The sequence below is a fragment of the Danio rerio genome, chromosome 10 (genome assembly GCF_052040795.2).
Source record: "Danio rerio strain M-AB ecotype USA chromosome 10, GRCz13ab, whole genome shotgun sequence".
NCBI classification, from domain to species: Eukaryota; Metazoa; Chordata; class Actinopteri; order Cypriniformes; family Danionidae; genus Danio; species Danio rerio.
Window position 1 is genome coordinate 38,829,790 of NC_141030.1, and position 12,964 is coordinate 38,842,753.

A 12,964-nucleotide genomic window follows, 5' to 3' on the forward strand; every position below is an offset into this window, starting at 1 on the left:
TTGGCTCACCCGTGTGGAGATTCATTAGTATTGTAGTTATCGTAAGACGATCTGTGGTGTCGCAAAAACGCTGCGAAAAGTAACCAGGCAAATATGAAAACGTGGGTAATGCATTTACTACTTGAGATCACTCGAAATTGACGTGTTAAATGCGCTAGATTGAGTTGTATTAAGTTTGCTTTATAAAGTACCGGTGTTTAATCGTCATGGCACTTTATTTAAAAGCGGCAGAGATTCTTGAGAAAGTGGAGCAGAAAAGAGGAGCGGTGAAAACTCTGGTTTATGACAGTAAATTTCCAGTAAGTGCTGTTGTTTTTGTCTCTTTATGTCAATATATGGCGCTATTGGGTGCTTTAGCTATGGGCTCTTGTCAGATATGATTTAATTTAATACATTTACAGCTTGGAAATGATGAAGAACAAAATATTCCGTTTTTTTTCAGGTGACATTTACCTTGTTTTCTTCTCGTGTTTCATCTCAAACCTTTTACCGACGCCGTTGCATTTGTTAATGACTTTACGACGGATTTCGTAAAACAATATTGATGACATTAACTTTGAAAATGTATACATTAATATCATCATATAATTGGCTACAAAACATACATAAATGTTGATTATTTCAATCTTCTCCTTTATATTTACTTTTTAAAATGATCTCGATGAAATGAAAACCCCCAATGCAGTAAAATAATTTTATATAATTTACATTTTTTAATTAATAATTAATTGTATATCGGAATTATTAGGAATTTTTAGATTCAGTTATGTGATGCCTTTCAATATTTATTTAAATTGTGTGTTTACTGTTATGCCATCTGATTTTTATATTTAATAATAAATAAATTAGTTTGTGTATCCTATCATGGTTTTAAATATATAATCCTTGTTTATGGATTCCCATTTCACTCATTTTACCTCATTAAACACCCATATTTATTTATGTTTTCCTCAGAATATCAAGCAGCTCTTTGCACTTGTGTGTGAAACACAGAAATACTCCTCAGTTCTGCAGGAGATCATCAACAGCACAAAGCTTTTAAAAGAAACCAAACTCCGGATTCATTTAGCCAAGGTAGCTGTCTCTACGTTTGTTTGTTTGTTTGTGTGTGTGTGTGTGTGTGTGTGTGTGTGTATGTGTGTGTGTATTCATCACTGATATGTGTGTGTTTGTGTGTTCAGGTACTGGTGTATGACCTGCTCATTGGTCATGGGGTAAAATGCGGAGGCGCCTGGAAGACGACGATGTTAAAGCATCGCGCCAGACTACAAGCTGCTCTGGCCAGAATCAAAATCAAGAGGAAAGTGAGTCGAAATCAGGACCTTCTGCCCTCCAGCATCCAGCAGACACAGAGTGAGCATCAATAACTAAGCTAAAACAAATCATATGATTGATTTTGGAAGGGGGCGACACAGTGGTACAGTAGGTAGTGCTGTTGCCTTACAGCAAAAAGGTCACTGGTTCGAGCCTCGGGCGGGTTAGTTGGCATTTCTATGTGGAGTTTACATGTTTACCTTGGGTTCTTGTGGGTTTCCTCCGGGTGCTCCGGTTTCCCCCACAAGTCCAAAGACATGCACTATAGGTGAATTGGGTAAGCTAAATTGGACGTAGTGTATGTGTGTGAATGAGTGTATGGGTGTTTCCCAGAGATGGGTTGTAGCTGGAAGGCCATCCGCTGCATAAAACATATGCTGGATAAGTTGGCGGTTCATTCCGCTGTGATGACCCCTGATTAATAAAAGGACTAAGCCAAAAAGAAAATGAATAAATGATTTTAAAAGGATATAAGTTATATATAATATAATATATATAAGATATAAGTATATATATATATATATATATATATATATATATATATATATATATAACAAAAAACGTTTATCCTTCTAAAATCATTCATTCATTTTCGTTTCGGCTTAGTCCCTCAATTAATCTTTATTAATTTTATATATACATACACACAGTGCCTAAAGTAAATCCTCATACCCTGTGAAAACCTATACCTTTACTCGCATAACACCCTGCTTTCAAAAGACCTTCTGGATAAAGTTGTAGAAAGGCATAGGTTAGGAGAAGACTACAAAAACATCTCAAAGGCTAGAAGTGTTATTTGTTATGTGATTTGATTTCAGGCTGTGTGACAGAGCAAGTAATTATTTCAAATGATGATTTTCTATACGCACTATATAAGAAAGACATGTAATTATAAATGTCTTGTAAGAAATGTCCTACATACCACAATAAACTGATATAATAATGAATATAAATGTTTTGTCTGTGTGTATACATTCATATATAATTTTAGTTAGCATATGTAATTCACTCTTAATAAAAAATAATTATCAATTAAATTATATCATTTCATTATATATGTTGTATTTTGTTCTGTATGTACTATACATTCACAGTCCTTTGACAAAGCTGTTGCTAGATTTTCTAGATCATTGTCTTGTTCTGTCTCTTCAGATGATGTAATTCCTCGATATGTGCGAGTGAACACGCTGAAAACATCTCTGGAAGATGTCATCGACTATTTAAAACGAGAGGGCTTTTCGTATCAAGGGACGCCAGGACGGTTTGTTGCTTTCTACACTCCACAAAACACTTCAAGTCAGTTTTCTTCAGCTCCAGAGCAACATGAAACTTAAACTGTTCCTGTAATAGCAGATAACCGACTAGGGCTGCACAATGTATGGTTTTAGCATCGATATTGCCATGTGTGTGTCCACAATAGTTACATCACAGGATTTGCAGTGTTGAGTTGAGATTGTTGGTCAGCACCAAAGTTAAGAATACATGAGATTTGTGTAGTTATTGCAAACTATAACCATAACAGATTGCAAGATTACCATTTGCATTTGTTTTAAAGGCATTTCAAGAGCATTCAGGCACATTTGTAACTTGAATGAGGAATAAATTCACTGAAATATTAATACTATAAAGAATATACAGTGTTATTTTACATTCAATTATTCAATTTCTGAATCTGAATATTGTTTTACTCTCCAGAAAACCATTAAGCACTGTTTAATTAACTTTTTTTACCCTATCGTAATTATTTTTGCTTTATTTTTGTTTATAATTTTTATACATGATTCACACCCCAACAGAATTACCCCAATCAATCTAAATGATTTCTTTTCAAAAAGAGCTATTCAAGTCGTCAAGTAAAATTGTTTTCATATTTCAATATAGATATTGCAGAGAAACAAAACATCGCAATGCCAGATTTTTCCAATATCATGCAGCCCTGTAACAGACCTTCTCTCCTTTCCGGTTTCCTCATATCAGGCTTGAGGATCTCGATCGTCTGTCGGGGAAGATGTTTCTGTGTGATCTCCACCTCAAAGATCTTCTGGTCTTCAGTGGAAAAACAGACTTCCATGATCACTTCCTGTATAAAGCAGGACACATTATATTACAAGGCAAGGTAAAGGGAATACCGCTCCTCTGTTTTGTTGAATGTTATGAGAGTAACCTGAGTGTTTTTTTTTTTCTTTCTCTGTGGGATGTTTCTGTAGGCCAGTTGTCTTCCTGCTTTCCTCTTAAACCCTCCAGTCGGCAGTCATGTCATTGATGCTTGCGCAGCTCCAGGAAACAAAACCAGCCATCTAGCAGCCATAATGAAAAATAAAGGGTAATATTATTAATTCCTTATATTTAAATAGCACTTTCCTGAACACTTAAAGCGCTTTAACACATTTTGGGGGGAAGAGACTGCACACCAGCTGATTGGTGGAGAGAAGACAGAGTGATGAAGACAATTATGATATGGAGATGGTTAGGAGGCCTACTGTTTTTCTACAGAGAAACCCTACTCTTTTTCGAAGGTGCTCACTGAGCAGTATAGTGTCCCCATCAATATACTGGGGCGTTAGGTTGAGCACCCCCTGCTGGCTTCACTAACACCATTTCCAGTTGCAACCTAGGTTTCCCATGTGGTCTCCCATCCAGGTACTGACCATTCAGTGTGCAACCATGTGAGAGTTGTAGAGAGCTAGCTGCCGGCACAACTACATATTCAGTGATAATGCCTCTGAACGTTACTCACAATCTGTCATTTGTTCAGAAAATATTTTGCTTTTAGAGTTTTGATGTAATACTTTTGAGATTGAGTTATGTAGTATTGTTTATTACAAATAAAAGTCCCTTCATTATATATTATACATGACATAAATGAATATACCTATGTTTCAGAGTATTTAATGTAACTTACTTTTTATCATAGCTTTTTAACATTGAGTATTTTTATAAGGATAATTTGATAATATTAATAAATAAAAGCATAATGTTGATAATTTTATGATTCAATTTCTAAAATTATAAATTTATAATATTTAATTTTTAAAGTTATACTATTATATATATATATATATATATATATATACTGTATGTATGTATGTATATATATATATATATATATATATATATATATATATATATATATATATATAATTTTGTCTTAATTTTTTATATACTACATTTAATATTAGCTAATAGTTAATAAAACTAACAGTATATTTATATAATAAACTATTAATATGCAACAAAAGTTAAAATATTATTAATTGATTATTTTTCAATGTATACGTAAAAATATTCAAGTAAACGTTTAATGTAAGTTGTGTTTTATGCTGCAGGAAGTTGTTTGCCTTTGATCTGGATGCCAAACGTCTGTCCACCATGAGCACTCTTCTGCTCCGTGCTGGAGTCACATGTCACAAACTGGCCAATCAGGATTTCCTCAAAGTAGATCCACAAAACTCTGAGTACAAGGAGGTCAAGTACATCCTTCTGGACCCGTCCTGCAGCGGATCAGGTACGTTACTGAATATAAATCCGTCAGCATCAACAAAACAATGACACTCATTAGTGTATACAAATCTGCATTCTGTAGAATGTTTTTACAAAAAGATAAAATTTCATACCTGATTTTCGATAATTGCTCTCATTTTTAGTAATTCTGCTCTGACATGTCAGTGCGATAGCCCAGTGGTTAGTGCATCAACGTATGGTGTGGCAACGCTCTAGGCATCCTGAGTTCCAATCCCGGTGTTCTTTCAATTCATACTAACTTGTCAGATTGTCCCATTCAAAAAGTGGGTAGCACATTTTGATGATGCAATATACCACTCATCAGATTTTGCTACCAGGGTAAATTTTAATGTGGAGTAGTTTGATATGAAGCTGTAATATCTCCCTAACCTACCTAATCCCTAACCCCAACCTCAGAATTATTGAAATACACTGTTGATAGCATAATCTGATGGGTAGGATAAAATGGCAGGACTCCGGCTTCCACCGGCCCGCCACCCTTTCTCCCATTTCACTTTCTGTCAAACCTACTGTCCTGTCAAATAAAATATTGGCAAAAATGAATGAATAAATAAATAAAAAATCTGCTTTGACTTTGCAATGTATAAAGAAATGTATTAGACATGCTGATTTTCAGTAACTAGATTATTATCACAATATAATTAACGAAATATATCATGATATTGAACATGCACAATATTGATGGGCACTTAAATACCATAAATAACTATTTAAACTATTTAAAGTGTTTTTAAAGAATATTCAGATTGTATTTGCAGTGAAGTTCATAACAGCACCAAATGATTGCAGACATTTAATTAGCTTAATAGTTCAAATATTAACATTTTCACTTGTTAATCCAGCCAACTATTGCTGAAATATTAATTGAAAATTCTGTGACTATTAATAGGAGCAAATATCTCATCAATGTGCAATACACCACCAATAGATAACTAGTTACTGAAACAAACTCACAATGAATAATACAAAAGGTTTTATTGATTAATTTGATTAATTTCATATTAATTTCTTAGTGAATTATTAAAAACCTGTTAAAATCGTAGACACAATTTTAATACAAGTTGTAATCATGTTATTAAAGGTGCTGTATGTAAGTTTTTGACTCTAGCACCCCGGGTTACCTAGTTGAAAAACCGCATATTTCATTCATTCATTCATTCATTCAGTCAGTCAGTCAGTCAGTCAGTCAGGAAGACTCTTAAAGCATGCATCCATGACCCAAATGCGACCTCCAGTGGACAGTAGTAGATTCCAAAATGAGTCGCAGATTCAGATATTCAATTTGGCTGTTTGCACCAGACGAAACATGACAGAAATTTAAATACAGCCATTCAGAAGCACAGAATATGAACTCACTCACGAAATGGTAAGGTTTATACTCTAATTAAAACATATTAACCCTCTTTAACATTTAAATTGTACATGCTGAATCACTGATAAGTTTAGTTGTAAAGTTTTAATTTTTCAGTTTTAAATGGTTTATTTTCAAGATCTGAGGTGAACTATCTGCTAGTGCTTTCAGTAGTATGGCAATAAATGTCATATAAAATGTCATTCCAACTCACATTAGTAGCGATTAACACTAAATAAAGCACATGTGGTGTACCTGAGATAATCAATATATCATGTTGTTCACCTGTGAGAAATAAAGTATATATCAATTATACTTTTTTCATATATATATATATACTTATATATATATATATATATACTTTTCATATATACTTATATCAATATATCAAAGTTTATATCAATTCGAGGTGTTGGTTAGAACAAAAACTCTTTTAATATGGAAAACATCCCTTCTATCGTGTGCCGTTGCTTGGATTTAGAACACAGTTTAAAGTGTTCTCGGGCTTGATATTCTTGCTGTTGGTCGACAATCTGGCAACCTGCGCTTACATTTGTTTTGTTCCAGGAATGCAATACCTAGTTCAACCAATGGGTGCCAAACTTACATACTGCACCTATGAATAGTGTTAAAAACTAATAAAATTCATTGTTTTTGTTTCAAAGTAATGTTAATTCATTGTTACTAATAAATCTGGCTATTTGTCACTGTTGATTTTAATCCATTAACTAACATTTACTTATGAGACTTTATTGTAAAGTATTAACTATTGTACTAAATCATCCTTTTGCAATTTTATTAGTTTAAAACATTTATTTACTCTGAATATACAATAAAGCAATACACTAAATTTTTTAGTTATTGGAGCTGGAAATCAGTGGAGTTGCTTTTCAATTTTTTTTATATATTTTGCAAGAATTTAAATGTACAATCTTTCTAGTTCATAAATATGTGCGTTTAATAAATTTTTTGTTCAAATGCACCAAAAAATGACCTATATTCACTGAGAAATGGATAAAAATATTCATTTTCAAAATGGGGTGTACTCAATTATATTGAGCACTGTATGTTAAGCTGCCTTGTAAAAAGCATTATAGAAATAAAGATGAATTGACAAATTAAATGAATTATACCAGTTAAAACAATATTTTTTGCAGCTTAGGTCAATATCATAATAATATCATATACCATGATAAAAGCTTTAGCATTTCATCACAACAAGAAGATTTGATGCCAACAGAAGCCTTGACTTTACATTCAGACATTGTGCTTGTTTGTTTCAGGGATGGTTTGTCTGCGGGACGAGCTCCCCGAGACACAGGAGGACGGTCGTCTGCAGGCTCTGGCTGCGTTTCAGCTTCACTGTCTGAATCATGCTCTGCAGTTTCCTCAGCTGGAGCGGATCGTCTATTCAACCTGCTCCATCCACTCGCAGGAGAACGAGGAGGTTGTGACGGCCTGCTTACAGCGGAACCCTGGATTCAGGTCAGAAAATACAAAGACTGGGATGAATAATCATTTAAAGGGGAGGTTCACCGAAATAAAAATTTGTCTATAATGTACTCACCCTCAGGCTGTCCAAGATGTAGGTGACTTTTTCTTTCTTCAGTAGATCATTAAAGAAGATTTCTAGCTGAATCTGAGCATTGGTGATTCATAAAATGCAAGTCAACGATAGCTGGAGCTTTGAGTCAAGAAACACCTTATTCAGGCAGAACAAACTTAATATTTGTGGCTCTTGAAGATACATTGAAGTCTTATATAGCAAAACGATCAGTCTGTAAAGGAAAATTAACAGTAATATTTAAGAGTGTTTTTGTTGTATTTGTAGATTAGTGCATCTTCTTCCAGACTGGCCTGAGAGGGGTCATGAGCCTTTGACCCAGTGTCTTCGCGCGAGCACAGCAAAAACCCGCACTCATGGGTTCTTCGTGGCCATGCTGGAGAGACGCCCTGCGCAGTCAGATAAAGAAACCCCCCCCTGTCAAGTAAGTTTAAGGAGTAATGCTACTGTGTTTGAGGTGACTGGTGACCACCCATGTTTCAGCAAGATTCTGACAAAACATTCGTCAGTTTCACTTAGGCTCAACTGCAGTTCAAGTCACCCAAAATTAAGTATTTTACCTTAAATATTAAGTATATACAGAAACTCTGCAGGAAATGGATTGCCTTGGGACGCAACATTCAAAAAGCACTTCACATAAACACTATAATTATATTATTTTCTATTAAGGCAAATAACTAGTTTACTGATGTCCATGTAAGCGTAGTCAGTAGTGTCTTCAAAGTAAGTGAAAGATCCAGAAGGGCATCCTGCTGATTTGATTCAAAAGGGCACCTTTTTTGTCAGGCGACTCACCGGTTTAACTTTCATTCAACGTCATTATTTTTAAAAAGCACCCGCTCTATTTTATTTGTATACATTTTACTCAAACACATTAAAGGTGCAGTAGGTAATCTGCCAAAAAGCTAAACGCTTAGCATATTAACTTTGGACGGCGGGGAGGGACTGTGATTCAAAGCCACACCCCCTGAAATCGCGAGCGCGCGCAACAGCCGACAGACAACCCACTAGTTCAGGTCATTCGCCAGTTAGTTAGTGCCAGCGCCGTGCAGGAATTACATTTATTATACTTAGCCACACTTACATGCTATTTCAGAGAGAATATTCAGAGTAGCATGATAAACAGTATAGGAAGGCTGTCATTGTTCAAAAATGACCCAATGTGAATATAAAAGCAACTTCAGCTCAGTAAAGCAGGTTAGGCGGAATAGCGCTATTTACTGGTGTTTTGTTGTTAAACTAAATATAAATCTACATTATAGATGCTGTCAAAGAACCTTATGAAACTGAGAATAATCACATCAATCTTTCACCAGGAGATTTCAGTGGCTGAACAACGTCTGTGCATAAGTCATTCATAACACAACACAATCTAACATAAAATAGTTTCAAAACAGAACATTACCTGTCTAACAGTGATACTTCAGCCATGGTGTCGTCCTTCCTCCAGCGTGCTAAAGTAACTCCAATATTGATTCAGGTATTTAAAAGTTTCAATTCAATTCTCCCGGTCCGTCTCGTGACCGTGCAGCCGCTTTAAGAGCGAATTATACCCGCGCCTGGCTTTACAGTAATCGGCCCGAGCTCGGCTGTCCTGCGGCGCCTCCGGCTCCGACTCTGCATCTGCGAGCGGCCCACAGCTTGCTCGTGCGCATGCATTTGTGATGCAGACGGGCACGCGCTAATGGCGGATCTGCGTGAACACATGCACAGAAGTTGGAATGTACATTTGCTGACAGACAGTCTGACCTGCTTATCGGAATTAAGGGAGATGACGGTCCGACTCTATTTAATTGGATGAACATTTTTTTTATTTTATTTTTATTTAATTTTTTTATTTTAACAGTTTTATGCTTTACGCAGAATATAAAAATACATATAAACACATTTAGATCATTTACTGTAATCATTACTATTGGACTGTGAAGAGACTTTCAACCAGCACAACAAAAAATGCTTCTGAAGACAATCACCTACTGCACCTTTAACTCTACAGGTGCCTGATAGTTAGCTGTGGAGCTAACATTAATCAGATTCATTCTAGTGAACGAATAAAAATCATGATTATTATTTACTCGAGGGCACGCTTCAAATTCTTGTGCCCCCTTATTAGGTGATGGAGGGTAATGTATTCCCACAATGGACATTTCAAGCATTATTTCTCCAGTATTCACAGAAATGATACCAATGATTACTTGTTCATTCATTCATTCCTTTTCCTTTGACTTAGTTACTTTATTTATCAGGGGTCACAACAGCAGATTAAACCGCCGATTTATACAGCATATGTTTTATGCAGCGGATGCCCGTCCAGCTGCAACCCAGTACTGGGAAACACCCAACACTCACTGCTTCACACACATTCAACACCCGATTTCCTCTGGGTGCTCCAATTTCCCCCACAGTCCAAAGACATGCGCTATTGGTGAACTGAGTATGCTTAATTGGCTGTAGAATATAAGTGTGTGTATGGGTGTTTCCCAGTGATGTGTTTGCAGCTGGAAGGGCATCTGCTGCATAGAACATATGCTGGATAAGTTGGCGGTTCAATCAGCTGTGGCGACCTCAGATTATTAAAAGGGACTAAGCCGAAAAGAAAATGAATCTTGCTGAAACATAGGCAAAACCTAGTGGTTCGAAGAATATAACCTCTTTTTGTCATGCTTGTTTTGGTTATGTAAATGTGTGGGGTTATTTTTCACAGCACACCATTGTCATCTGCTAGTCAGGAAAAACAGGACAAACCTCAATCAAATCCATCTGATGAAGAACAGGAGAACATGGAGACCTCAAATGAGCAACCGGCTAATCCAAGCTCAAAGAAGAAGCGGAAGAGGAACAGAAAGAAGCATAAAAAGCAGGAATCCTGAACTTATATTGGACTAGTATTAAATAATACCATTTCAGCTAAATGGACTCTGGCTTCTTCTTTTGTTTTTTTCAAATGTGATTAAACATCAAATATTGTTTCATGTCAAGTCTCTTATTTGAATTGATAGAAAAATTATTTAACTTATAAATTATAAATGTGGGATGTACTGTATTTTCTGCAAAGTAAGTTGTACCGGGTCAAAATGGTGTTGTTGAGGGGAAGGAAAACTGGTTATTTAATTCATAAATGAGGCAACTAATGTTAACAGTCTACCAGTTTCACAAATTATTAAAGAATGCTAGCAAAACTCTTTCAACCTTTCAATAAGGTTGAAACTAGGACGCAATGTGCTAAAACAAACTAAGTGCGAGTTATATTAAACTTTATCAACTTGTGGAAACCATAGTGTGTAAAAACAGGTTTAAATATGCTAGCAATTAGTTAATATGCTAGCAATTAGTTTAAAACAAGCAACACAACATGAAAACACCAACAATGTACTAAAAATTAGTTATGTTAGTTTTAAAATACATTAGCAGTGCACCAAAACATGCTTGTTGATATGTTAAAACGATAAGAATGTGCTGACAAGCTGCAGTAAACATGTTGACGGGTTAAAACACTAGAAATATGTTAATGTTAGTAACAAACATGTTAAATCAATCAAAGCACTAGCAACTCTTTAAAACATGCTAGGTGGAGATAAAAAAAGGTAAACCATATTTACTTACCTTGAAGCTATTCTGGTCAACGCCAACACCTAAAGTGTCTTGAACTCAATTTACTTTCATTTGAAACTAGGGCTGCGTGGTGAAATCCGTTACAAAAACACACTTTTGGCGCGAATCCAACTGAGCGCCCGCTTTGTTTGACTTGAACACAATCAGTGCAGTTAAAATCCACAGCAAGTCGACTACTATACCCTCAAGTTATTCTGGAAGGTAATTTTCTTCTCAAGGCCATTAGAAAGTGTCTTAAACTCAATTTACTTTAATTTGAAACTGAAACTAGCGGTGTGTTGAAAATGCATTACAAAAATTAACTTTTACCTCGAATACTGAGCACGCATGCTTTGTTTGACAAGTTGCACCACATTTCAGCATATAATACATATATATTTAAGTTCCTGAAATGGCCGATATTAGTTATGTATTCAGCACAATCATTGAGTCCAGTTAAAATCTCCAGCAAGTCAACTTTACTATACCTTCAAGTTATTCTGGTGGGAATTTATCTTCTCAAGGCCAACATTACAAGTGTCTTGAACTCAATTTAAATTTGAAAGTGAAACTAGCCGTGAGTGGTGAAAATACGTTACAAAAGCAAACTTTTGGCGCGAATTTAAGTAAGCGCACTTTGTTTGACTGACGTAGTCGCGGAACATTTCAGCTTAAAAAACGGGTCTTATTTCCAGAAATGGCTGATATGTACTAGTCACGCATCACACTCAACAAGTGCAGTTAAAATCCACAGCAAGTCAACTTTACTACTTACCTTCAAGTTATTCTCAAGGCCATTACAAGTGTCTTGACCTCAATTTACTTAAATTTGAAACTGAAGCTAGCCGTGTGGTAAAAATACATTACAAAAGCTAACTTGGCGTGAAATTGTCAAACTGAGTGTGCAGCATCTACTTTAAAACTAGATTAAAGACACTATGCATTAGCATACACATAAAACAAAAATGCTTTTGAAATCCAAATTCTCTAAAGGATTGTTAGTCTGCATTATTTAGGGCAGGTGTTCTCAAACTTTTCAGCCCGCCACCCCTAAAATTACACCAGTGATCACGACCTCCTCTACGCACACCAATAGGAACTATATAAACAAGCTTATAGACGACACAAAAAAAAGTGCAAAAGTTTATTTTTTATAATCATTATTCATATTCAGTTTAATTTAATAATAATCTCACTTAATGAGGATGGTGATCTTGGAGATCCTCCTCCTTGTTCAGTCATGGCCTTTATTTTTAATGAATTTGAGTGCCATAAATGTGTAAAAGTTTACCATGAATCTAGCATAATAACCTCAGGGGTCACAATCCAGTGGAAAAAAAAATTGAAAGGCTGATGACTTTTTATTTGCATGTTTTTAATGTAACTATTAAATATATTAAAAGTATATTAAAAAACTAATTTTATATTCTGCCAGTTAAGGATGAAATATAATAGTTATAATAGTTTATTAAAATGAGATTTTTGGAAATCACCAGGAAGCAAAGTGAGAGAGAGAGGGGTTAGGGACGGGAAATGTTCTCGAGCCGGGATTCGAACTCGGGACTCTGAAGTGGTACAGCACCATATGTCGACACATTAACCACTAGGCTATTGCGCCGACC

General features: G+C 35.4%; 2 protein-coding genes and 1 long non-coding RNA gene across 6 annotated transcripts in view; 1 reads left to right on the forward strand and 2 right to left on the reverse strand.

Annotated features, from left to right (window-relative positions):
- Nucleotides 1-3,394, reverse strand: part of ripk4 (receptor-interacting serine-threonine kinase 4) — a 39,406-nt gene extending 36,012 nt beyond the window's left edge. The window contains exon 1 of one of the 2 annotated variants that reach the window (XM_087269155.1): nucleotides 3,262-3,394. The gene's annotated coding sequence lies outside the window, so the exon portion shown is untranslated. Of the gene's footprint in view, nucleotides 1-9; nucleotides 100-3,261 lie in introns of those variants that run through there. The other variant, XM_087269154.2, reaches the window with a different exon arrangement.
- On the forward strand, nucleotides 70-10,723 carry nsun5 (NOP2/Sun RNA methyltransferase 5). Of its 2 annotated transcripts, XM_087269159.1 has the most exons (11): nucleotides 70-101; nucleotides 226-299; nucleotides 955-1,074; nucleotides 1,182-1,353; nucleotides 2,467-2,575; nucleotides 3,292-3,430; nucleotides 3,522-3,637; nucleotides 4,641-4,819; nucleotides 7,471-7,672; nucleotides 8,019-8,175; nucleotides 10,456-10,723. In XM_087269159.1, exons 4-11 carry the CDS (start codon nucleotides 1,245-1,247, stop codon nucleotides 10,474-10,476), a joined length of 1,032 nt encoding a protein of 343 aa, XP_087125285.1. In that variant the 5' UTR covers nucleotides 70-101; nucleotides 226-299; nucleotides 955-1,074; nucleotides 1,182-1,244; the 3' UTR covers nucleotides 10,477-10,723.
- LOC141376429 (uncharacterized) lies at nucleotides 7,121-10,617 on the reverse strand. Of its 2 annotated transcripts, XR_015501360.1 has the most exons (3): nucleotides 10,497-10,617; nucleotides 7,755-8,140; nucleotides 7,121-7,662 (listed from the first exon to the last, which is right to left on the reverse strand). It is a non-coding gene; the product is annotated as an uncharacterized LOC141376429 (long non-coding RNA). The 2 variants fall into 2 exon arrangements; XR_015501359.1 differs by lacking the exon at nucleotides 10,497-10,617 and having other exon boundaries at nucleotides 7,755-8,170.
- Nucleotides 10,724-12,964: the final 2,241 nt, after the last annotated feature.

Bases quoted from the DNA above. Each gene is read 5' to 3' on its own strand.
- nsun5 (XM_087269159.1), top strand. From the start codon at position 1,245: ATGTTAAAGCATCGCGCCAGACTACAAGCTGCTCTGGCCAGAATCAAA. The intron at 2,576-3,291 runs GTTTGTTGCTTT...TCCTCATATCAG, and splicing joins TATCAAGGGACGCCAGGACG to GCTTGAGGATCTCGATCGTC. The intron at 4,820-7,470 runs GTACGTTACTGA...TGTTTGTTTCAG, and splicing joins CCCGTCCTGCAGCGGATCAG to GGATGGTTTGTCTGCGGGAC.